The sequence below is a fragment of the Epinephelus moara genome, chromosome 9, assembly GCF_006386435.1.
Source record: "Epinephelus moara isolate mb chromosome 9, YSFRI_EMoa_1.0, whole genome shotgun sequence".
Lineage (NCBI taxonomy): Eukaryota > Metazoa > Chordata > Actinopteri > Perciformes > Serranidae > Epinephelus > Epinephelus moara.
Window position 1 is genome coordinate 31,040,749 of NC_065514.1, and position 25,995 is coordinate 31,066,743.

Below are 25,995 nucleotides of genomic sequence, written 5' to 3' on the forward strand. Positions count from 1 at the left end.
TTCATTACAATATCGTAACATGGTTTAGATTTCTAAATAAACATTTACCTCGTAGATAGACCTACTCCTGAAAAACTTGTGTCTGCGCAAGGCTTTTTGTCCCTACGAGGCCACCGTCATTTACCCGATGGGAGGGGTGAGCGAGTGAGCCCTGCAATCTAGAATTTGACCACTGATGTCACTGTTTTCAACCCATTTTACACACTGGCCCTTTAAGATTGTGTTGTCAGTAATATCTCTTGATTTTGTTTCCACAGAGAGAAAAAAATAGATAGATAGATGACACAGGTGATAGAATTAAGCTGTTGACACAAATGTAATGAGAAGTTACAGTACCTATGGAAGCAAAGAAAGGCCGTAATAAAGGTTCTGTATGTGACATTCAGAGCACTAATATAGCAGCAAACCACAGATTGCTGTGTAAAGGTAGAGTGGAGTGATGGCAACCTGAACGGAGAATGATGTCATTCTACCTCTGTGTGTGCTGTAATCCAAACTTCTCTGTTCTTTGTTGTGGTGAGCCGATCAGGCCACGTCATCATGTCAATGCATATGTGTATCCCACCAACATCACAACTGCTACCACAGTTTCCGCTGATATCGGGTCCAAGTCATCGCGGAAACGTAGTGACCACCCTCTGGTTCCCCCCTGGTTAACACCGGCCCTTTTTACACAGAGATTGTGCTATAGAGCCGCTGCAAGTCCATCCTTTACGTTGCTTTGCAAGTTCATACAGAACCAAACAATGGCAGCTTGACAGCACCCTGGAACCAGAACAGGCATGACGGGTGTTATGGGTGTTATGGGAGTGACTTGTAACACAACAGTGTTTGCCTCTAGTGTAACATATACCAAACACGTTAGGCAGTACTTTTTAAACAATAGTAACGGCATAACGTGGCAAAAACAATCATTTACCAACCATATTATATGACCGTGGATCTCATCCTCTTCTTGCTTCCTCTCTCTCTTCTTCCAATTTACGGACATTTTTGGCCTCTGTTCTTCTTTGAGTTTGCTGCTAAATGCATCGTCAAAACGTCACACTCATCCCATCCATTGTCCCGTCTTGCCAGCTGTCCTTTTTATAAAGACATCGATTTGGTGCTGTAACTACCTCCACTGCCGGTCAAAGGCGAGTCAACTCTGGTCCCCCGTTCCACAGTCATACCTTTTATAAAGAAAGGTAACGGCGATTAACATTATGGCATTGCCTTGAACAGGCAGTGTGAAAGAGGCTTCCGTTAGCTTTGTCAGCACTGTTGCCAGTAGCTGTGTTCGAAACCGTCCACTCACTCACTCACTATTCCCTATTTCGTGTTTACTATATGGTGCACTACATGGGGAACGACTGAACGAGATTTCGGACACTAACTGAAATTTTCTGAACGTTGTTGCGTCAGTAGCTGCGCCGCATACTCCCGTGACGCAAGTGGACGAGCCGAGCATCATGTAAACAAACCGGGCACTTTGAGGATGATCGAACTGTATGGTGGTTGTACTTTTTGTCAATAAATTGTTGAAATGTCAATGGTGTGGACGTTTGGTTTTGTCAGCTACGGTTGTGTGTCTGCATTGTGAGCTGTAATAGCCCACAATAGTGCATGAGCTACAAGCTACCTGGCTTGTGCGAGCTAAGTGGCTATTGTTAGCTCGTGAGCTAACGTTACCGGCTAGCATCCTATTCGTTTCTTTTCTTTTTGTGCCATCTTTGCAGTTCTTCTTCTTCTTCTCTTCTGGCAAAGGCCAACCGCATTGCATTGTGGTATACGGGAGTAAAATGTAGGGTACATTGTTTGTTCACTCACATTTGCTGTGCATTGTGGGTATTTTATAGTCCACTATATAGTGAATGAAATTAACTGCGGAGAATTCGAACAACACTACAAAATGGCGAACACACTATATAGTGCACTATATCCGTGATAGGGAGCGATTTCGAACACAGCTATTGTTTAGCGCTATGGAGTTAGCACCATTAGCTGCTGACTGCCTCAGCCAGCATTGTGTTAAAAACCTCGTCAAGACAATTCATACTCCCTGTCTCCTATCGTCCTAAATTTGTTTCAAGTGACTAGTGACATAATAGTGAAATAATAGTTAGCATGTTAGCCGTTAGCCTAGATACAGCCGGGGCGCATAGTAGCGTCAGACCTGTTAAAACGTAAGTGAAAGGGCATACTTAAGTTAACTTACTAAGTGCAAAGTTAGTCCACTAAACAAACTTTTTTCCCCACAAAGACCGCCTCATATCGTTAGGATAAATGTCAGAGAACATATAGAAAATGACATGTAAACGTGTTGTCTTACCTTACCAGTGTGGTGCCATGTTTGTTTACCATTTAGCTCTGCTTTCCAAAGCGCGGCCGAAATATCGCGAGAACAAGCAGCGATCTCATACCGTGCCTGAAATCTCACGAGAACAAGCAGCAACAGCTGGAAGGCAGAACTGGACAGTAGCCTGAAAAGTTCATTCATTTATTTTATGAAAGATTTATAGAATAATGGCTGACTTTTTGCCAGACTTCGACTTTGTGGAGGAGGAATTTGATTTTACAATGTGTAATTTACGTGGTTGTTTATTAGCAAATATCAACTATTGCTTTCATAAATATATATTTACTAAAGTGTAATGCAATTCACATACAAAGGGAAGCTTTCTCATAGGCTTAGAATGATTTCTCTATATATACACAGGCAGGGCGCGGTATGCTGGATTCTCTATATATACACAGGCAGGGCGCGGTATGCTGGAGGCTGCCTTCTTGCATCGCCACACTGGAAACGCATATATTATAATTGTACCAACCTATATTTGCCGCACTGTGCCGTGACTATCACATAAAACGTGTTATTTTAGCATTACTGTGCTAATGTTTGCTCGTGTTACCAAAACAATCAGAAATAAAACGCTCCTAACATAACGTTATATCTCACAGATAACCTATATCTCACTGGTAAGCTATAACATATTGTAGCGTCCGCCAGGACGTGTGGAAAGGATGACGCAGTTATTCGGCAAACCACTGTTTATTACTGAACAGTACAGGTTACTGTTGGCCGTTACTACGCCAAAACAACCAACAAACAAGAACTTAGTTGTAACTCCAACTGTGCACTCCTGCTCTCTCCTCCAGCTCGCTCATACACACACCAGCACCCGCACTCACACAGCTCTCATCCCCATCACACTCGCAACCCGCCCCCCTACTTATACTCATTCAATCCCAAACATGCCATTAACTCACAGAACATTGACATTATAACGGAACATTTACTGCAGGGTCGCTACAATATCGTAACATGGTTTAGATTCCTAAATAAATATTCACCTCATCGCTAGATAGGCCTACTCCTGAAAAACTTGATAAACTCGTGGATGATGCCATCTCTGCTGTCTGCACAAGGCTCTCTGTCCTACGAGGCCACCGTCACTTACCCAACGGGAGGGGTGAGCGAGTGAGCACGAGTGAGCCCTGCAATCTAGAATTTGACCGCTGATGTCACTGTGAGCCCTGCAATCTAGAATTTGACCGCTGATGTCACTGTTACTCACCATTTTTACACACTGAGGGCTGAATTCACAAAAGGATTGTGTGGCTTTTGCGGCCACTAAACCGGTAAAAATGGAGCAAACAGATACCGTCTAATTCACAAAGCACGCGCAGAGGGTGAAATGCTCCACTAACTGCGCTGCCAAGCAGATTGTGTCTCGGTGCTCCGGTGTTATTTGCATTTAAATGAGGTAATATGCATATATTTGGTGCAAAAAATGCCCCTTTCTATGCAAATGAGCCTCATTGATAAACAACGTCTAATTCACTAACACCAGCGCTAATAGCCACACGCAGTTTGAGTGAAGTAAATAACGTCTTTAGAAAGCTGGTGCAAACTGGGCGCTCCTCTGTGGAAGCCTCTCGCCCAGACTTTCCAGTGATCGTGGCAGCAGTGATCGTCTGTTAAATCAGTCTGTAAATAATATTTTGACATTATTATTATAATCATTATTACTTTAATGGCATCCGAAGATATTGATGCGTTGAACAGGTGACAGTCTGCGGTCGTTCTCAAAACGCACTTCTGTCACGCACTTCAAAAGCAACTTTCAATAATTTATTTTACGAAACGGGGGAAACAAACGTGAACAAAAACGGTTCCATAATTCATATTAAATTCAAAAGATAACGAAAAAACAGCTACAAGTGAGAGGGAATAGTGATAAAGTGGTCAAACTTGGTCAAATCCACAGCCTCAACCCATCCGACACTGTTAGACTGACTCACCAGCAGACATCACTACATGAGGGTATACAGTATCCAGTACTTTGCCAAACACTTACCATGCCATGCCATGTGGCTAATTGCAATCAGGGGGCAAACTGCACCCAGCAGCCAAACTTTGTGGGCGTGTTTGCGCTGGTATATCATTAGGGCAATATCCTTTGTGAATAGGACGTTAAGACGGAGCAAACTGCAGGTGCAAGTGAAGTGCAATTCAAGGTGCTATCAGCGGCCACAGTTCATTCTTTGTGAATACGGCCCTGAGGCTTTAAGCAAAATAATATCTGAGTGTGAAATTTTTAATCACTGCTGAAATTTTTTTTTTCTTAATTTAGGTCATTTAAACTGTAGAATTTCAATGTTTTTCAACTTTACAATTCATTAATAAGACTTTCTGGACAGTACTGTCAAGTTTTGAAATTTTATAATATTTTTGAAGGTTCACAAATTCTGATAGAAAATGATATGTTTTCCTTTTTTCCCCTTTACAACACCTGACAAAAAACAACACAAAGACAGAGGGTTTGACCTATGTACTATGCTTAATTGCAGTGAGGGAAAGACAGAGAGAAGATGTGCAAATCAAAATACAAATACTACAATGAGGAGCATATGTAACATAAAAAAGTTAAAACAGTAAAGGCATATGAGTTGAGATTTTTGCCTGCTGTCAATAAGGAAATATGTGATCAGTAATTTGTCCAGTGCCACTGCCTAATATTTGACTCTGTGGTTTTACAGCTGCAGAACGAGCAACAGAAAAAGCCTGATAGGAAGCGGTCAGTCTTCAGGTTTACCCCGACCTCATTCTCCCCTCTCATCTCTAACAGGTAAGTGTATGTACAGTACATGGGCATAGTCTATTAATGAATGTGTGTTCACCCTTTCCTGCACAGAGGGGGAGCCATTAATCCACAATGTTCTCAAAGAGGAATGCAGTCCATTGTTTAATGCAAAATAAAGTAATTTGGAAAACAACACAGGGAAATGCAAAGCCTTTGTAAGAAGTTGTGTAATTCTCCTGTGATTTCCTCTTTATAGCTTTAAACCAGCGCATATGTGGCACCCTCATATGATACTGATGTTATTAAATGAACAGAAGTAGAGTTAATGTACATATTGAATATTGTTGACTGTCTTTAAACAGTATAAATGCAGGGGTCTGGCACAGAAAGCAATGAGAGAAAGCAAAGCACTAAAAGTAGTCATTGAAGTGTTATTACAGTATGAGGTCAGCTCTGTGGTGTTTGGGTGAAAATTAAATTGTAGAGTGGTGGGTTGAAGGGCAGTGATTGTGCTGGGTGAGGAAGTGCTGGCCTGCAGAGAGGAAATGCACAGGAGCAGAGGGAGGGCAGGCCTCGCTTACCACAGGGCGTTTTATTTCCTGCCATTGGTCAGCAGAGTTAGAGCCGCAACTCTCAGTGTTCAGTCTGTATTTTAACTTAATGAAAGGGGCCCCCCATCTTCAAGATGGACTCAGAAAATCACAATATTCTTGCAAATGAATGTGTTCAGCACTGGGATGACCTCACACTGTGGCTCAGTCGTAATATTGCTGCCAGAGGTAGGAAAAACATTTTTTTATTTCCATTTACAGCTCTCGTGCAACTGAAGTATACACTGGTTCCATACCTAAATCCTGGTGTTACACCTGTGTGTGTGTGTGTGTGTGTGTGTGTGTGTGTGTGTGTGTGTGTGTGTGTGTGCGCATTTTTAATCATAAACTTTCATAGTTGTGTGTTTCTAATATTGTATTTTGACCTGTGAAGGGTGCAGAGACTCTTTGTGATGTGCACTTTAAATAAACTGAAGTTTAAGCTGCACTTTAGTAAAAGCGACATAAAAGACCAGCCCTTTTTCTTCCTTGCACTTGAGTTTTTATAGCAACATCAAGGCAGTTTTCATAAGTTATGTGCCTGTCAGGCTTTTTAGGTTTACAACTGTCACTACGTGTCTCAGAAGTTTAACCATTTAGGATCAGTGAGAAGAGAGTATTAAACTACATTGTACAATGCTAGGTTTAGGCATCACATGTTTGACATTCAGACGCATTTTGGCATGCTGGGAGGCCTTCAAAAACAAATTGGCCATAACAAGTGGAAGGCAGGAAGAGAGATGACATTTGACAAACAGGTTTTCTGGTTGGCTGGAAAATACAACAGTGTGCATTCAGTGAATATGCTGTTGATGAAAATGATACTGGAATGACCTCTGGGTGTATTTAGTTTACCTTGTTGCTGACCTTGTTTCTAACTCTTACAAAACCAGTGCACTGAAGCAACTGTCCTCTAAACCTACTACTTCAGTATGCTGATGGTTAGCTTAGGGCTTTAGAAGTGTCAGTGGGTGGTAGACAATTCTACTAGACATGTTTCAGTACCATTTCTTCCTCCCTGATACAGATTGCGATTCCTGAACTTGCATATTGTTTAATAATATTGCATTAAAAAAATATTGTTGCATGCATTTGGCTCAGGTTAAACCCTTGATAAAACATAAACAAATACATACAGAAAATAAAGGCCATATAACTTTCTTATATATCTGTTTTTATTTAGTTTATTTTGCTAAGGGCTAAAGTTACATTTTTTACTTGAAATCATTTCTTTACCTCTTTAAAACAGCCTCTATAAACTTCTTACCTCTTTAAATGTCTGTTATGGTACAAATAAAACTAGAACTTTATAGTTTTATGACTTGCTGTTGCTTTTATAGCTGAAATGTTTAGTTGATCAACAGAAAAAAGGGGAAACTATGTTGGACAGTAAATTGATATCTTTGGGTTTGGTCGAGAAAACACCTTGGGCTTTAGGAAATTTTCAGGGACATTTTATTTTTACTTTTTTCTGACATTTTATAGACCAAATGATTAATAAAGACAGTAATTTGCATGTCACTGAATAATGAAAAGTGTGTTTAGTTGCAGCCCTAGTTGGTTTTCATTAAACTTTCTGTAGCACTAACTATTTTACTTGGATTGGCTGTAGCTTGCCCATCTCCTGAATTTTAATAAACAAGAATAAGTGTTTCCTCTGATTTTTATACAGTCTTAATCTTTTGAGGAAGATTTCAAGGGGTAAAATGACCAGACATCAAACACGCGTGCAATGTTGACTCTGATCTGTGATTATGCAGCCATATCTGGTTTATTGCAGTTAATCAGTCTTTGTTATGAGTGCAAATTGAAATTGGAATCCAGTCTTATTGTTTTGCTTGCAGGATGATTTCCCTCCTTAAATTTGTTTTTTCTTTGTGTTTTTCTCGCAGGAACAAGCCCACAAGACAGTCCTAGAAATTTCTCTCCCAGTGCCTCTGCTCATTTCTCCTTTGCACGAAGGTATACACAACCATGGATATTTACTTGATTTGCAGTTAAACAAATCAGCCAGTAAAGACCAGAGGGAAACTTGTCAGATACAGATTCTTAAAATAAATAGAGTATGCTGTTCTCTGATTTGTAGCCATTCAACAGCGACGGCCAATAAAGATGTTAATATTTTCTTTGCCAGCACAAGTGTAATTGTTCAGCTTCTTAAGTCTATTTTTGATTTCAAAAACAGCATCAATATGTTATTCATTTTATACCATTTCTCAACATGATATCATGTAATTATGTTTTTTATTATAATCCACAGTCATTGCCACAGAGCAGACAGGTAACTTTATGTTAGGCTTTCATTTGCCCTTGAATTTTCATTACCCTATATTTGTCTGAACACATTTTATAGTTCATACAATTCATTAGTTTGTCTCATCATAACTTTCTTAAACATAATTTCAGCTTCAGTTCAACATTCAGTTATTGTTTGTCTTATTTCTGCTTTTCTGTCTCGTCTGACTAATGGAACACTTTTGAACAATAGCAACCATGTGATCATCAGGATTGTAGTAAATTTACATGTTTTGAATACAAACATGGAAGTTATGACTTGGTCATGTTTCTAAAGATAATTTTGCAAACGTGTCTTTAAACAAAGACAGATTATTTACACTGAATAGCATTGTAATTTATTGTTTATTTATGGGATTCAATGTCAGACGTGTGTGTGTTGAAGTGTGTGACGATTCTCTGTCTTTGCAATTGTGTGACAGGACTGATGGTCGCCGCTGGTCATTGGCCTCCCTGCCGTCCTCTGGATATGGAACCAACACGCCCAGCTCCACTGTCTCTGTAAGAATCATGCACTCACCCAAACTGACACAGCTGGGGTCAAGACATAAAACAGGCCAAGCTAATCCATGTCAGCTAAACATAATGAAATATATCAACATAACAGAGTAGTTAAAAGTAAGATTGAATAGGTTAAGTCAAATGTTTTGGACTAATATTTTCATTATTTTCTATTCAGCATCACGATCATGCATCTTGCGTGGTTGTGACACTATCACAGAGACAAAATCTGTCCACAGACAGACAGACAGAGACAGACAGACAGACAGACAGACAGACAGACAGACAGACACCTGGCAAAATACTCAAAACAGCTTCTGTAGTTGTTCTCACTACGGTAGGTTTCTTTCTGACCACATGTCACCATGATGACACACACCCACACACACAAGGTGAAAACAATACCAGCCCCACTTTTGCGGCTGATAATAATGCCTGTGCTTGTTGTTGACTTCCCTCCCAGGCTTTTCAGTTAGAGAAAGGTCAACTTCTACATGTCAACCAAGTTTTCTATTCAACATTATGAGGTTACTTAAATACTATAATATATAATATAACCATGACATTGATAAAGATTGACAGGAGCAACTGTTTCACAGACCCAAATCTTGAAGGTCTAAATTCAGAGTCATTAAGGTGAAAAGCTGAAAACAACCATATGATAGAGGTATGAGATAAGGTAGAAGGAAATTGTTGTGCAGCAGTTGCAGTACAAAGTAGAAAAAAGTGCAAATATAAAGAGTGTAAATATATATGTAATAAATGTAAATAAATAAAATATTAAAATAAAATTGAATTAAAATAATAAAACACATACAGTTCATACTGTCACATGCAGAGATGGAGAATATTAACCAGGCAACAGCCAAAATTTCTGTCTTGTTATTTTAGCCAATTCAATTGACGCCCACAGCTGAGTGAATTTATTGTCAACAATTGCCACTATAACTGGCAAAATCAACAGACTTCAACTTTAACTTGCTACAGGTCATTAAGATATGGTTTATTATGTACATTACCATAAAAATCACAGCTCTTGCACAAAAATGTGCTCATTCAAAGGAGATGGAAAGTTGGTCAAAGACAAATCTGTCCTCATGAAGAACAAACTAAAGTTAAAAAGACTTTAATGTAAAGTTCACTATTTGTCACAGGATTTGTTCTTTATGTGTCTGGTTTACCAGAGTGACTACAATTCACACTGTGTGAAAGCTAAAAGATTTGTTCTGCAGTAAACATGTCTTTGACATTAGGCACACACACAAAAACACACCCCCACACACATTTCCCTCTGTCTTATTGTGTTTAGTTCCTCTGTCTGTATCCCTCTTTCACTCTAACAAAACATAATTTATCTGTGTTTATAGGAAGCACACAGAGCGTGTACATACAATACATGTAAATACCTAACTTGCATTTACAGGAATTACAAAGTGTCATGGGGATTAAAAATCGTTTGCATTGATGCTGTGTTTTTGTTTTGTTTGGTATTTGGTTGTGTAGTGCTTTTCCGGCTATTCACACCATCTGTGGAAGGAAACATGTCCTTGTCTCTCTGGTGAAACATGAATCACGAGTAGAGTCATATTAGAGATTGTGCTAGATATTTGGTAAGGGTTTAGACTTGTAGCTGAGTTACTCATTACAACAGTTTGATTTGTTGAATAAACTTTATTTGCAGTAAACTGCAAATATAAGTCTGTCAGCAGGTGTTTTGTCTGCTGCTAAGTTGTTTGCATACTATATTTCCATATTTAGGATGCTTCAAAGGAATAGTTTGATCATTGTGTTTCATCATTTTCAACTACACTGATTTTCTTTCTCGCTAAGAGTTAGATGAGAAGAACAATACCAATTTTATGTCTATACAATATAATATGAAGACTGTAAACAGAGGAAAACAGCTAGCATATCTCTGTCTAAAGGTTAAAAAATTCTTCTTATCAGAACCTCTGCATCTCAATGATAAACACGTCTTGTTCATTTTATTTGTACAAAAAAAGTGAAATGTAAAAATAGCTAGTTGTGATTTTACCTTTTCTCTTTTTTTGCTTTTGAGCAGAGCCAGACTAGTTGTTTCCCCCCTGCTTCCAGTTTTTATGCTAACTTGAGCTAACCATCACCTGGCTGCAGTTTCACATCAATGCATTACTGATCTTTTCATCTAAATATTGGATGGAACGCAAAAAAAAGCACACTCCCCAATATGTCAAACTGTCCCTCTAAATTTGGCAAATACATAAGGGTAAACTGCCAAAACAACATTATCTGTCAGCGTGTTATTTTTCTTTTTATCCACACACAAAAAATGCCATCTTTTTTTTTCTTTTCATGTTGAATATATATGTGTTTCATTTCCAGTCATCCTGTTCATCACAGGAGAAGCTGCACCAGCTGCCCTTCCAGCCTACGCCTGACGAACTGCACTTCCTCTCCAAGCACTTCTGCACTGAGAGCATCTCCGGGGATGAATGCCGCAGAGCTACAACCATGCGACCCCGCTCACGAAGTCTCAGGTATTTGTTTACTTCTACATTAACATCATCCTCATGTGGTCATGCATACCATTGGTGCTACTCAGGCACTAATTTTAGTCTAATTATTTTTCAGCCCTGGAAGGTCTCCATCATGTTACGACCATGAGATTATCATGATGAATCACGTCTACAAGGAGCGGTTTCCAAGGGTAAGGGCTCACAATATGTTTACTACAGCCGAGTCTGGCCATTAATTATCTCATGCATTACCTAACTGACACCTTCCCATCTTCCTGCAGGCTACAGCTCAGATGGAGGAGAAGATTCAGGACATAATCCGCAGCAACTCTCCAGAGAGCGTCCTCCCTTTGGCAGATGGTGTGCTCGGCTTTGCCCACCACCAGATAATTGAACTGGCCCGTGACTGTCTAGAGAAGAGCCGGCTAGGACTCATCACCTCCAGCTACTTCTGCGAGCTCACTGACAAGCTGGAGAGGCTTGTTCAGGAGGTGAGTGGGTCTTCAGAAATCACAGAGATGTTTTCAAAGACAGTGCACCAATAAATCTTAGTTTCTTACAGAGATTTTGAATGAAACTGTGGTGTTACAAAAGCGCAGATTTAGATCTTAACAGCAGGAGAACCTTCCCTCAATTTGTGTTTCTTAATTATCATATTACTCTTAAGTCACAGGTCTTAGCATCTGACTTTGTCGGAAATGAATAATCTGATTTTTGTAGCCGCCTGGATGAAGAAAAAGTTTGAAACCTGCTTCTCAAATTATAAATGTTATTTCCTAATCCAGGTGTCTGAAGATTATGTGTTCTTGCTTGTTTTTGGAATACACAACCAACATCTTAATGTTGTATTTTGTAACATTTTGTGAAAGAAACATTATATAACAATATGACAGGTAATAACATTTTTAATTGTGTTTCACATATTAAATGAACAATGGCATATGTCATTTCTGAATAAGAATTCTGTAAATACCTTCTGGACAGTAAGTGTTATGAAATGACCTTTTGGGTTTTTTAAAGATCACTGGGTATTAATTTTTTTAATCCAATATTTAGCGCTTTAATGTGCTGGTAGGACACAAGAAGCACAAACAGCCTTTGGACAGTACCTCACTCTGACCTGTCTACCATAATATATAAAAAAACGGATAACTTGTATTTTGCTGTGTAGTCCACAGAGAGATCAGAAAGCGAGGAAGTAAACTTCATCAGAGAGCTGGTGAAGAAGATCCTCATCATCATTGCCCGACCTGCTCGACTGCTGGAATGTCTGGTATGTTTCATGTCACTAAACAGCCACTGAAATATTCTGTATATTCTTCATGTTTTGCGTATGTTTACAATTATTAGTGTTTGCATTTGATGTTTGTATCTTTAGTCTTAGTCTGTTAGTTCATGATGGTTAAAGTAAAAAATGCTCAAGGTTCCCTTTTTTGAAACAATATATTTTTTACAAAATATTGAATGTACTGTAATATATTTGCTGGGACTTTGTCAACCTTTGTCAATTGACCACTAACGGCAAACCACAGGTTAAACATGCATACACAGGGAAAAAAAACATAGAAGATGCAAAGTTTTGTTTTGTTTTGTTTTTTGTATAAAAGTCAGATTATCTTTCAGGCAACACTTCAAACCTACCACTGGTCCCAAAATTACTTTAGCTGACTACATCCTTCACATTCTTTACCAGTGTCCAGGTTAAATAAAGGTTAAAGCAGCTATATAATCAGTATAGGTTTTTGATACTAACAATGTATCAGATGAGTGTGTAATGTGAACGGGGTTAGAACAGTATGAAAGGTGTGTTTCCCTATCTTGACAATCTATTATAGTGTCATTATTCATCCAAGCTTCACACTATACACTGAGAGTCATAAAAGCCATCTGTGAGTGTGTCTGAACCAGAGTGAAACCAAGTAAAACTACAAAAACACCAGCTCCTGGTACATAAAGTACAGATTTGTTGTTTACCTTCATTAAATTGTGCAGTGTTGTCTTAAACGTGTAAATATACTAAAGCATGCTGCTGTTGTGTTCTCCAGGAGTTTGACCCAGAAGAATTTTACCACCTTTTGGAGGCTGCTGAAGGACATGCTAAAGAGGGCCAGGGCATCAAAACAGACATCCCCCGTTACATCATCAGCCAGCTGGGACTCACAAGAGATCCTCTGGAAGGTACAGGAGCTTTATGGTCATCATCAGTGGTGATAGAACCAAACAACTTTGGTTAAACCTAAGGTTGCAAAGGGTCATTACATTATGGGTAACTTTTAATACTGAACTAACTTTTAAGGGGAAAACACACATAAAATGACTAGGTCTTATGGCATGTTTTGGTTCAAAGTATACCTAGGGTTGCAATGGGTCTGGGTATGGTCAAAGGGAAGTTAGAAAAAAAAATTTAAAAAATCATTTTAATTCATTTTCTAATATGAAAATTAAATCTCTCAATAGTGAAGTTATTTTATAGGAAAATACACTTAAAATCAGGATGAGAGGCATGTTTCATGTTAAATGAGTCAAGTCATTCAATCAAAGTTAAGTTTCAGTGTGTATGATTTAGGGGCATAAAGTGGCAGAAATGGCGTAAAATATTCATTACTATGTTTTCATTCATGTATAATTTTCTGAAAATAAGAATCATTTTGTTTTTGTTACCTACAAATGAGCCATTTATATCTGCATACAGCGGATCCTCTTCCACAGAGTCTGCCATGTTGTTTCTACAGTAGCCCAGAAGAGACATGCCAAACACTGGCTCTAAGCAGGGCCACTCACATTGGCCACCATAGCGCTCCTACCTGTCTGGCACGCAGGAGAAGTTTCAGTTGGTTGCATTCTGCTACCTCACCACTAGATGTCACTAAATCTTACACACTGATCCTTTAAACACAACTAAATTGTTTATTTTTTAATCTCTGTTAGAGGGGTTAACAATTATTTCTGCTTACGATATGGTAACAGGTTTGTTTCTTTCTGCATATAACACGGTAAATAATACATTTTATTACTTTTATTTACCCTAAATTCCTGTTAATTCCCATGAAAAGTTTCTGTTTTGATTATTGCTGGAATATTGCAACCATAGTTAGAACTGCTGACACTCCTCAGAAATACACCTAAAGACCATGAATTAGTTACAGATATTGGGACAGGTTTAGGTATTCTACTATTAATGTATTTCATTTATTTTTTTCCAGCATTATTTGGGTAGAGAATCATGTAGTTTCTTTTTCTTAAAGGTTTTCTAAGAAAAAAGGAGCAAAATGTATTTCTAGAAGTATCTGTGTCTTTATCACATACGTATCTTGTTCAGTTCCATTTAAGTACTGAGTATTGCAGAACCTGCTTCTTAAGTATTGTCTCGGTGATGCAGTAAATATAAATACAGGGTAACTGTTGTGGTGAGGCTGTGAAGGAATGAAAGAACTAAAAGACAAAGATACTCTTGACTCATGTCCTGCACTGAACAGACCGTCTTTTCTAATGACCCTCTGTCTCTCCAGATTCAGTAACAAACAACATTCATTATGACTAATTAGAAAGGAATGGCCTCCCCACAGACCTTACACAGATCCACACAGGCTGGCTCATCAGCCAATCTCTCCATTCATTTCCCCCGAGCACCTCCTGTGTTTCGTTTGCCCAGCGTCTTGTGCGCCTGAAGCAAACCTTACAAGGAAGGACAGATGTTAAATAGCAGTGGAAATGTGTTTACAGGCTCTCTAGGGACAAGACAAACACCCCCCTGTGAAATTACACACATGGACTTTGGCATGATTTCACACAAACACACACAAACACAGAAAAAACCTACAAGATGCAAGGTGGTTTATAATGAGCACTTGTTCTGGAGTGGTGATTTTCAAAATGGTGTTAGACATGTGTTTGTGTTGCCACATCTGATTTCCGCCCCATTTATTCTCAATTCAGATTATCTTGGAGTCAGCACCTCAAACCTAATAGGTTAATAAAGACTGCTGTTTTTTGCTTTGTTTATAGGTCTTGATTTCTCAGCATTTCAGTTACCTTTGTTGCAAAAACTGCGCTGCAGAACATTTTCATCGTCAGCAGTAGAATGTAAATAAGTACATTTACTGAAGCACTGTACTTAAGAACAAATTCGAGTCACTTGTAATTTACTTGAGTATTTACATTGGTAATTTTATACTGATGCACTAATACATGTCAAAGGTAAATATTGTACTGTTTACTTCACTACATTTATCTGACAGTAACATTTCAAGTCAAAGTTTCTCTTCCCTCCAGCTGTGTTGATGTTAAAATGTCTGTGATAAACTGAAGGGTTAAGTGTTTCTTTATGTGTTGAGAAAATTCTCCTACTTCTCAACGGGAAACTTTGCTGATTTTCAACCAGCTTTGTATCATAACAGTGTGGGTAGTATGTGTAAATGCTGTGGTACACTTCCCTCCATCTTTCCATTGCCCAGATCGCCCTACTCATCTCCCAGCCAAAAATTCTCCCAGCAATTTGGGCTGGCTTTAGGACCTTTGCTCAGACTGCAGATAGCACTTCCACATTCTTGTATGCTTGACACTGAGGGCAGATGAGTATCGAAGCAGATCAAGAAAGATCTCTCTTTCTCTCTCAAACTCTGATCAAAGTGTAAAACTAGGCAGTGTTGATCAAATATGAACCAAGATTATGTTACTGTATAGCCTTTTCTCACATAAAATGTTTTTAGAACATATTTAAGTTCACGGTTTGGCTGTATAACAAGAGTTTGTGAACAGGAAGTGGGCGCCATACTATTTCCTGTATTGTAAAAACAAAGGATGAAAAAAAAATGACGGAAAAACGAATCAGTGCTGATCAAATATGAACCAAGATTCTGTTACTGTTACTGTTGCCTATTTCTCGCCACAGATGTTTCCACAAACACATTTTAGCTTACGGTTTATTTGTAATATGAGGTTGTTTGTCACTAGCTGGCCGCAATATTGTTTCCTATGGCCAAACAGACAGGCTTACATTACATCCACCACCAGTGCGAGGAATTTATTGGTCAGGTGCGGCGCAGTGTGTTCTGTTATTTGTTGTTTTCTGACTTTTGAGCAAAAGCAAATGCCACAGCCCTTTTTCTCTGTTTTCTCTGTTCATGTGACACCAATCAAAAAAGGATTTGTGTCTTACTACTGCATTAACAGCCTAGTTTTATGAAAAGACCGCCTTTTCAGCAGCGAAATACTTCTTTATGCTAAATAAACTCTGTAAATACCCTGTGTTTTTTCTGGCACCTTGAAAAATTGACGTTTTAGGGATACATGGTTCTCACAGGGCAGCCACGCTACAAACATACGATGACCTTGTAGAATATGATGCAGTGCTGTAGATAAAACTACCCAACAGTATATAGAGGAGTTAAAATAAGAGCCGCCTTAAACATCTACAGCAGTAAAATGTCACATACACATTAATGCAGCTGTAACATAAATCCAAAAAAACATCAGATGTAATAGGAAATCACTGACAGGAACCATTTTAGAGTACATTTACTTTAAGTATTTTAAGTACATTTTGGTGATGCATACTTTTATGCAGGACTTTTACTGGTAGTGGAGTATTTTCAGTGTGGTATTAGTATTTTTGCCTCAGTAAAGAACCTGAATACTTCTTCCGCTGCTGTTCATAGGCTTCACATGAAGTTAGAAATTTATACTTCACTAAAAACCTTTTTCTTTTTTCTTCATTTCCTTCTGTAGAAATCGCTCAGCTGACCAGCTGTGACAGTGGGATTGCAGAAACACCAGAAACAGATGACTCTGTAAGCACTCAGAAATTGATTTTTTTGTATTGATCTACTCTATCCATCTCTACCGCAGGTGTATCAGCTAAGTACAGATTTTATCTTTGATTTGTTATGGTATTTGTCTCTTTTCCTGCTCCTAGTCTCAGAGCCTCAGCACAGCCTTGAGGTGCCGGCGTAAACCTTGTGAATTGGACTTCGAGATGACAAAACTCATCAGCAATGGTGCCTACGGGTGAGGACATCTTATTCTATATCCGATTATCTCATCTCTGGTGATAGATGGTTTGTTTCAGCCCCAGCAAAAAAGCCATTCAAACTGACTTTTTCGTCTCCTGTTTTCAGTTATCTCTTTTGCATATTTCCCTTTCCCACTCTGTTTCCACAAGATGATAATAGCAAATTTTCCTCCGAGTGGAGCTGTTTTACGATCAGTTATTTCCCCCAGCTGACTGGTAAACTGTTTATTCCACAGAGCTGTTTATCTGGTTCGGCACAAGGAGACGAAGCAGCGGTTTGCCATGAAAAAGATCAACAAGCAGAACCTGATGTTGAGGAATCAGATACAGCAGGCCTTTGTGGAGAGAGACATCCTTACCTTTGCTGAAAACCCTTTTGTGGTGTCCATGTACTGCTCCTTTGAGACGCGGCGGCACCTGTGTATGGTCATGGAGTATGTTGAAGGTCAGCAGCTTGTATTTTTTAAGTGCATAGTGCTGCAGCTGAAAGAAAGCACTTTGAACAATGTCTCTCGTGTGTCCTCTCAATCACATCTCGTCATTGATGTTTACAGGTGGAGACTGTGCCACCCTTTTGAAAAACATGGGCCCCCTGCCTGTGGATATGGCCAGGATGTACTTTGCAGAGACAGTGCTGGCTCTGGAATATCTCCACAACTATGGCATTGTCCACAGGGACCTCAAACCAGACAAGTGAGATTTTTATATTAACAATAGTAGCTCGAACTGCAGGGAAGAACCCACAGAGACTCAGCTGTCTCTGCAGTCCTCTATACCTTTACAGAGCACTGTAGCATCTTTTGTATCATTGTTTTGTTTTCCCAGTGTGCAAAATAACTGGTTTTATTTGCTCGTCTCCTGCTAGATATTAACAGATATTTTAAGTACATTTTCTCCATATTTATTTACGTTTACTTAAGTTAATGTTGCATGAATGGTTCTACTTTTTACATTGTGGTATTACCACCGTTACTGAAGTAAAGGATCTGATACTTCCTCCACGGCTGTCAGTATTTTATTTTATAATACAACAAATACCACCAACGATTCTTGGAATACAAGTAACCTGTGCAGTCCTTCATAATGATCCCTGTCTGGAGGCTTTACTACCTAAATGCTTGCTGACTATTCTTTTTCATTATCACAGTCTGTTGTCTATTTAGTGTTTCTATTGTCTATTTAGTGTTTCCATCCTCTTCCTCTTGTCCTCCCCCTGCCCACCTGTCTTCCTTACAGTTTGCTGGTTACATCTATGGGACACATTAAGCTGACAGATTTTGGGTTATCCAAAGTTGGGCTGATGAACATGACCACTAACCTGTACGAGGGACATATAGAGAAAGATGCCAGGGAGTTCTCTGATAAGCAGGTAAATCTTTTTTAACTGACAATTTAAGCATATGTCTATGTATATTTCCACACACCTCATCATGTTTAAATATTTATTGTCTTTTTTTTTTCTATAAAGGTATGTGGAACCCCAGAGTATATTGCACCAGAGGTCATTCTGAGACAAGGCTATGGAAAGCCGGTGGACTGGTGGGCAATGGGCATCATCCTCTACGAGTTCCTTGTGGGCTGTGTGCCTTTTTTTGGAGACACACCAGAGGAGCTGTTCGGACAAGTTATCAGTGGTCAGTGTTTCCTCCATTTCTTCTCACATGATAATTAAAAACCATTAAGAAGTTTCCATGATATTCTGATAATATGTTTGCCAAACAGTGACTGCTGCTCAAACCTTTCTGATAGATGTGTGATCCTCAGTCCAACGCTATCAGCTAGCCTTCAATGCAAACAGATTTCCTTGCTAATCTAAAGGAATACCTCACCCACAAAATGAGTTAATTATTTTCCTCAACTAATTAAAAGTTGTAGAGATCACTACATTACATGCAATGGTGTAAGATAACTAAGTACATTTACTGAAATACTGTACTAAAGTTCAAATCTGAGTTACTTATACTTGACTTAAATGTTTCTGTCTTTTGCACTTCATACTTCTATCCACTACATTTGAGAAGTTTCTGTTACAGTATTGCCTATTTCTTACCGATAATGTTTTCAGAAACATATTTCAGCGCACTGTTTTGCTAGATTGTTTGTTACTAACAGGCTGCCACATTGTATCCTGTGTTAGAACAAACAAGTTTGCATTATGACATCTGACAGTGAGAGCGTTAATTGCTCTGGTCCAGTGCATTCTGGTAGTTGTAGGTTTTCTACATCTTGAGCAAAAGCAAATGCCACAGTCCTTTTCCCTGTTTTCTCTGGTCATATAGCACCAATTTCAAAAGTATTTGCAGCTTTCTACTGCACAGGCAGCCCAGTTTTATGAAAAGACCATCTTTCCAGCAGTGAAAGACTTATTCAAAGTGAGATTTTGCAGAACTTTTGCTTGACCTGAGTGAAATATCTTTATTCCACCACTGATTACATGCAATCTTGTAATTACATTGCATAGCATGCAATTTTAATTAGGAATCCATTTTTTTTTTATCATAAGCAAAAACCCATTACTGCCGTATTTTTTAAGCTTTTCCATTGTTTGTGTTTAAAGAATAAAATAAATGCTTTGTGTCAGTTTATGGAATATAAAATGTTAGCAGACACAATTTCAAAGGATTCACAGCATCTGGCTTGTAGATTCTGTTGAGCACATGAGTAGGAATTCCCAAATCTCATTCAAATATGAATTAAACATTTACATAGTGACCACATGGAATTAGTTGGTGGGCATATTTCTCAATTTATTGAAGGCTGAGATTTCCCTGAGGGCCGGTAGCAAAACAGATGGCAGTAAAAGGATTCAGCTTGACTTTACACGGCAAGTGAAGTTTTAATAATTCTCATGATGTTACTTCGTTCTCTTCTCGTGGTGTCATGGTGACAGGAGCACATAGAAAATCTTAATCTTGAAAACAAGAGCTTTTATCTAGTCAGCGGTGTGCGGCTCAGATGAATTGTGTTATTTGGAGTTGTTAGATAACAGCCTCTATCTGTGGCATGGAAATGAATGGCATGCCATGACTGATTTGCCATGCTCTCAATCAAATTGTACCAAGCCTCTGAGAGTGACTGTTAATTAAAGGGGCCTGAACACACTGAATGCATGCCACCGTGGCCTCAGGCCGCACATACATATTCATAGCTCCCCTCCCAAATTTGATTAAAATGGGGACAAATGGTGCACGGAGCAGACAATCAGCATGGCACAGACAGGCTTTGCTCCCCTTTTCATTGCTTATCCATGAGGCTTTTCACTGAAAGCTAGAGCACATGTAAATTGTCTCATTCAACATAAGGCTTACACCTCACAACTGTTTTGTCTGACTTTGCTGGTGAAGCTATTTTGAAAGGAGAACATCAGAGAAGTGTTGCAAATGTCAGCCTTAGTGGATCACAGCTGGGCGATTCAGTAGTAGAATAACAACAAAATAAATCTGACATAGCTTTATGTTTGTAGGGACAACACAGATTAGGGCTGCACAGTTAATCAAAATATTATCGAAAATGCAATATGGCCAAGTGCAGCATCCAAATTGCCAGAGCTGCAGCTTGGAGTTAGAAGACTCATTGCCAGGGTGTTGTGTCACCAAGTCACTCACTGACACTCTTAACTCATAGCAAGTCAACAGACTTGTTTGTAGAGCCTGACAAACATTTGCATGATTTGTTTAACAGCAACCAACATGCAGTAACAGTGTGAGCTGTCTTACCTCAAAACTAGAGCTTGCAGAGGCGGACTAACAAAAAGCAGCCCAGGATTTTGCTGTCAAGCAGCCCCAATTTGATACACCAGATTCAAACTGACAGAACATGTTTGCTGATCAATAAATCATTAACTGTATTGTTTGTTTTAGGCTAATATGTAAAACAATAAAAATATTATTCCAAGGTTTTTCTCCCCATGTTTGTGTTTACAGAAAGAAAAAATTCAAAGCTGAATTAATGTAATAATCACCTGACACCTAATTTGACTCAATAGTCTGCATCACAGAGTTATTTGAAATATTGGAAAACAGTTAACAGTGTTTAAACACACAAGTAAATTAGATCCAGCAGACTCTGTCCACAGGAGCACACTATATTCACATCACATATTCACACAAAGTACACAATGTTTACACTGAGCAAGTGCTTAACAAATCATTTTAATTGCTGTTCTGGCCATCAGATATCATCTGCCTTATCAGGGGTTGCTAAGACAGTGCCCATAAGTGGTCGCCCGCAGGGAGCCAATGAGTCGCCTGTAGGGCACATTCTATAAGTTACTGCAGTCAAGCCAGCCGTCACTTGCATCTCTGTGGTCAAATCAGCCGATGCTACAACTAAAGTGCACCCATACACTGACAGTTGTGGTAAAAGCATTCAAACAGCCCAGATCAAGCTGACGGGAAGAGGTAGTGATGGACTTGGTGAAGCTAGTGAAAGGATACATGTGTGATTAGATTTGGTTTTTAAAATAAGATGTTAAGAAAGGGGTTGGGGAACATAGTCCCAAGTTCTTGAACTTTCCGATGGCCTGTCCGTGCCTGGGAGCTTGTTCATCATCAGTTTCTCTGCATCTATCACCTTTTTGGATTGCTAAATGCAAATAGCTTATTATGCATTGTGAACTAACAGGAATGTCTCCTTCTCAGGATATTGACCATTAAGTTTGCAATTCATGTGGTTTAAGGCATTAAAGCAACTCCTCATGTTTATCTCCTCATTAATTTGTTCTGGTTTGTTTTTTTACTTTTTGTGTTGCAGTTATGTTTCTCAGAAACTATATGTTTCCTAAGCAAAGCCTGATGTTTTCCAACTCAGTAATGGAGCTTGGGCTGCTTGTATGTAGGAGTATTGTTTAATTCAAAGTTATTGCATTGATTGTGTGTTTCCAGACGAGATCAACTGGCCTGAGGGAGAAGACGCCCCACCTCTTGACTCTCAGGAGCTCATCACCTTGCTCCTTCGACAGAATCCTCTGGAAAGGATGGGCACAGGTACAAGCGCAAAGAGCAAAGACACTGTGGCACAGCCAGTAACTCGGTTAGGACCAGACAGGCACAGCAGACCACCATAAATTCTCATGTGACCCTTAGTGCCACCTCAGCACCGCTCATTATTCCAAGTCACCGGGGAAGAAATTGAGGTCATCCAACGGCGGAGCAGTTTATCCCGTGGCCTCGTCACCTCTTTCCTTTGATCAATTGCAATTATTTCCTTTGCCAGTCCATGAATCTAATTCCATGCATGATCAGGCACTAAGACTGTGTCGATTTGTGGACTGTAAAAGTGACCATGACCTGGGACAAAGGCTTTTAATCAGAGGGATGCATGTAGCCAGTTCAGTCCGGGGACATCTGGACCTCCTTGTTCATCTAGATCTCCCCTTACCAGGCTGCCATTCACAAAGTCTCCTGCTATTCCACCAAAGGTCACAGGCAGGAAATTGTGCTGCATAATTTATGGCCATGATATCGCTTTGGCCTGCAGCCACTAGGGGAAAGGAAAACATAGTGTAAGCGTTTCTTCACCTCCTGTGTCTAACTGAACCTTTCACTGCCAGTTCCTCGTGTTTTCTTCACTAGCAGTTTTAGCATTTTTTCCTGAAATTTGTATTCAGACAAAGTATTCACTTGTAATTGTTCCATCTGCAGGTGGAGCTGCTGAAGTGAAGCAGCATCCATTTTTCCACAACCTGGACTGGAACGGTCTGCTGAGACAGAAGGCTGAGTTTATTCCACAGCTGGAGTCAGAAGATGACACCAGCTACTTTGACAGTGAGTTTTTTACAGTGTATTATTTTTCACGTGTCGATAGCAGATACACATCCAGAGATCAGCTTAGAAATCATTAAAATAATGCACTCCTGATATCATATGATGTTGCCTCATAGTCATCATGTTAGAAAGTTTTGTATTTGCTATTCTGAGCGCAACTGGTTCTGGAAGTAAAACTCTCATTGAGACAGTGTTACATGGAGCACTTCTATGGCTCGGATCTCCATGAACCATAATCATTATTACAAAACATTAGCAACTGTGTTAGAAAATATCTCTTTCTTTGATTATGAAGTTGAAGGTACTTCAGCATATTGATGTAGAAGTTGGCTGTGACTGACAAGGTGCATTTTGGCAACAAACATCCAACCACCAATTTTAAAGTTCTGTTTTGTACACCACTAATGATGGTCAGAAGTTGAAGATGACAGGGTTAAGAAAACTGAAAACACAATCTGGAGCATGAATCACTTCACTTTTGAAGAGAACCTATTGTGCTCATTTTCAGGTTCATACTTGTATTTCAGGTTAATAAAAGCTTCTCAACGCAACTGGACATGTTCCAGCAGGAGTATGATCTGAAATCAGGGAGAAATTAACAACATTCACAAGCAAGATGACATGGTTCCCTGATATTAGCATAGTCCTTGTTAACAATTTTCCAGAAGGAATGCACATAAAATGAATAAATAACAGGTGTAACACAACACACAGCAATTAGCATGTAGCTACATGTAACAGTGTACTTGCAGCCGGGGAGTGGCTGTGTATAGCAATCGTTATCCGTTGAAAATCACCAATTATTTATTTATTCATTTATTTTACATTGTAATGGCTGTATTCCAGTGTCCACTGTTGTTTCAGCTCACTTTATTTGGTTCTCCCCACCTCCCACCGGTTTTTGAGTATTTATATCCTCATGTGTTCTCTCGTGTCTTTTTATGTGTTTTTAGCCGCTGTGCAACTAATTGCCCTTTAGGGACAAAGTCAAGTTTAAGTTTAAGTTGATAAAAGCTTGCAAACACAACCAGACAGCAGCAATACGATCCAGGAGAAATTAACAACATCGGCAACCAAGATTACATGTTTCCCTTAGCATGTAGCTACATGTATCAGAGCTGGCTATGTGACATAAACACTTGCAGTAGCTTGGAGCAGATGACCATATAAAGAAATCCGTCATGAGCTGATGTCATCTTTTAGCCAAAGTAGAAAAAAATGTTGGAAGCTGAGTATTCAGAGCAGTTTGAAGCCTGAGGTTTTTGCTCACCGAGATTACTTTTACATATGTTTACCTCATTATTTAAAACTTTGGCTATTTTTAATATGAACATCTATCAATGCAGTTTTATATATATGGCCGAAAATATGGAATAATAGGTCCCCTTTAACTTCTTGGTCAATTGTGGGTGAAATAAGCAACTATGCTGCCGTGTTTTGCTCACAACTGTAACGAAAAAAGCATTTTAGATTTTTAATCATATGTCTGACTTGTCTCCTCTTCATGGTAACAGGGGCTGAGGGTCCTGGGTATTTAGACCGTCCACTATACCATAATGACAGACAAAACATGATTTCTTAGAAACAAAGTTGAAATAATTCAAACTGCTGGTCATAACATAAACCGAAATGAATATTACATGAACAGGGTGTTTCTACTTTTTATTAACAGTGAGGATATAATTAAAGGGAAAAAAAGAATGGGGATGCAGAATGGGGAAAACGTTTCCACAACTAGGGGCTGAAATATTCTGAAATGTAAACAAATATAGGCTGAAACAAACAGGACACAGCTAACTCACTGAGCCCATTGCAACATTATATTTCCTTCTCAACTGTAGCTCCAAAACTCAGAACAGGATAATCCCAACTAGCAGAAAGCAAATAAATAATAATAGGATTGACAAAATACAAAAAAATACAATATTTCCTTGTCAGTACTTGTCTTAATAATTGTTTGTGATGACATCCTGCAGACTTACAGGCAAAAATCATTTTAAATTGCACAAAACTTAATACTAAATAAATTAAGTGAGTGAGAACTGAAAAACCTGGGCTTCAAATCTATTCTAAATCCCCTTTCTTCTTCTTTAAACCTTGTAACACTTAAAATAACCTGTAATAACTAAATGGTTTTTAAAAAAAGCAAAAAAAAAAAACAACAACATGTGAAATGTAAAGCTCTCATCATCCCCAGCTCGCTCCGAGAGATACCATCACCTGGAGACAGAGGAAGACGATACGAATGATGAAGACTTCAATGTGGAGCTGCGGCAGTTCTCCTCTTGTTCTCACAGATTCTCAAAGGTTTGTCCTTAATCTCCCCTCAAATTTCTCAGAGTAACATGTATACATGATCATTACTGCCAAAGATGTTAGTAATGTAAATGAGTTGATGCCCTCGTCTGTCCTGCTGCTTTTCTCATGGGAAAGAAAGCAAGAGCAAGTGTTATTTCATATGGAAATGTGTGTCTAGAAAACACAACCCGCTGTCCCTTTACCCCTACAGTATTAAACATACATTTCGGCTTTGCATATATTTTCCGCTTGCAAATCAGATCTGTGTTTTTTTTTTGTATGTGGAACACAATACAGTCATACAAGCTGGGAGTCATTGTTGTGCTGCATTGCAGTATGCTCCCCTCTCACATCAAAACAAAGCATTACAGTGTCTCAAAAAGCAGCGGGGCGTCTCAGAGGAAGTGTGGAGCTACACTGAATCTTTTTTCCTTAGCAGCACCTAAAACTCCAGGCTGTTAAGATATGATGAAGTCTGCATTAACACGGAGAGCACAGTGTTTCTGGTGTCCTCTTCATTTTAATTGTTAAAAACCCTGGACCATTACTTTTTCAGCCGTTCTTTGTAGCTTATTCTGAACCTGCCAGTGTGTTTTAAAACAGTATTTTGCCTTTCACAGCCCGCATGCAGTGAAGTGAATCATAGTCTCTGTGTGGTTGTCAGGTTTACAGCAGCCTGGATTTGTCCCGTGGGCACCTGGAGGAGAAGGGAGAGACGGAGGGGAAGAAGAGCGAGAGCCCACTGACTGTTGACTCTCTCAGCTGGACGCCAGACTTTGCTGAAATGTATGCTTGACACTCAGCTTCATTAAAGCACTCTGCACATTAACGCCATACTGTATGTAGAAGAGATTAAATATGCACCTCAGTGCAGGTGAAAAGACCTTTTTTGCTTACAAACAGAAATAGTAAAATAAATCTTGTTTTGGTATGTGGAGAGACCACTGCTGGTTAAAAAGAGACATTTGCATTGTA

General features: G+C 39.1%; 1 protein-coding gene across 10 annotated transcripts in view; it reads left to right on the plus strand.

Annotated features, from left to right (window-relative positions):
• Positions 1 to 25,995, plus strand: part of mast4 (microtubule associated serine/threonine kinase family member 4) — a 131,151-nt gene that overhangs the window by 90,486 nt on the left and 14,670 nt on the right. For 6 of the 10 annotated variants that reach the window (XM_050053696.1, XM_050053700.1, XM_050053701.1 and 3 more), the window contains 19 exons: positions 5,023 to 5,111; positions 7,549 to 7,618; positions 7,917 to 7,937; positions 8,374 to 8,452; positions 10,814 to 10,968; positions 11,063 to 11,138; positions 11,229 to 11,438; positions 12,119 to 12,220; positions 12,993 to 13,125; positions 16,675 to 16,736; positions 16,862 to 16,953; positions 17,194 to 17,402; positions 17,512 to 17,650; positions 18,194 to 18,326; positions 18,426 to 18,591; positions 21,841 to 21,942; positions 22,600 to 22,722; positions 24,920 to 25,029; positions 25,685 to 25,806. In XM_050053696.1, the coding sequence (XP_049909653.1) occupies positions 5,023 to 5,111; positions 7,549 to 7,618; positions 7,917 to 7,937; positions 8,374 to 8,452; positions 10,814 to 10,968; positions 11,063 to 11,138; positions 11,229 to 11,438; positions 12,119 to 12,220; positions 12,993 to 13,125; positions 16,675 to 16,736; positions 16,862 to 16,953; positions 17,194 to 17,402; positions 17,512 to 17,650; positions 18,194 to 18,326; positions 18,426 to 18,591; positions 21,841 to 21,942; positions 22,600 to 22,722; positions 24,920 to 25,029; positions 25,685 to 25,806 (2,193 nt within the window). Of the gene's footprint in view, positions 1 to 5,022; positions 5,112 to 5,734; positions 5,846 to 7,548; positions 7,619 to 7,916; positions 7,938 to 8,373; positions 8,453 to 10,813; positions 10,969 to 11,062; positions 11,139 to 11,228; positions 11,439 to 12,118; positions 12,221 to 12,992; positions 13,126 to 16,674; positions 16,737 to 16,861; positions 16,954 to 17,193; positions 17,403 to 17,511; positions 17,651 to 18,193; positions 18,327 to 18,425; positions 18,592 to 21,840; positions 21,943 to 22,599; positions 22,723 to 24,919; positions 25,030 to 25,684; positions 25,807 to 25,995 lie in introns of those variants that run through there. The other 4 variants (XM_050053697.1, XM_050053698.1, XM_050053699.1 and 1 more) reach the window with 4 other exon arrangements.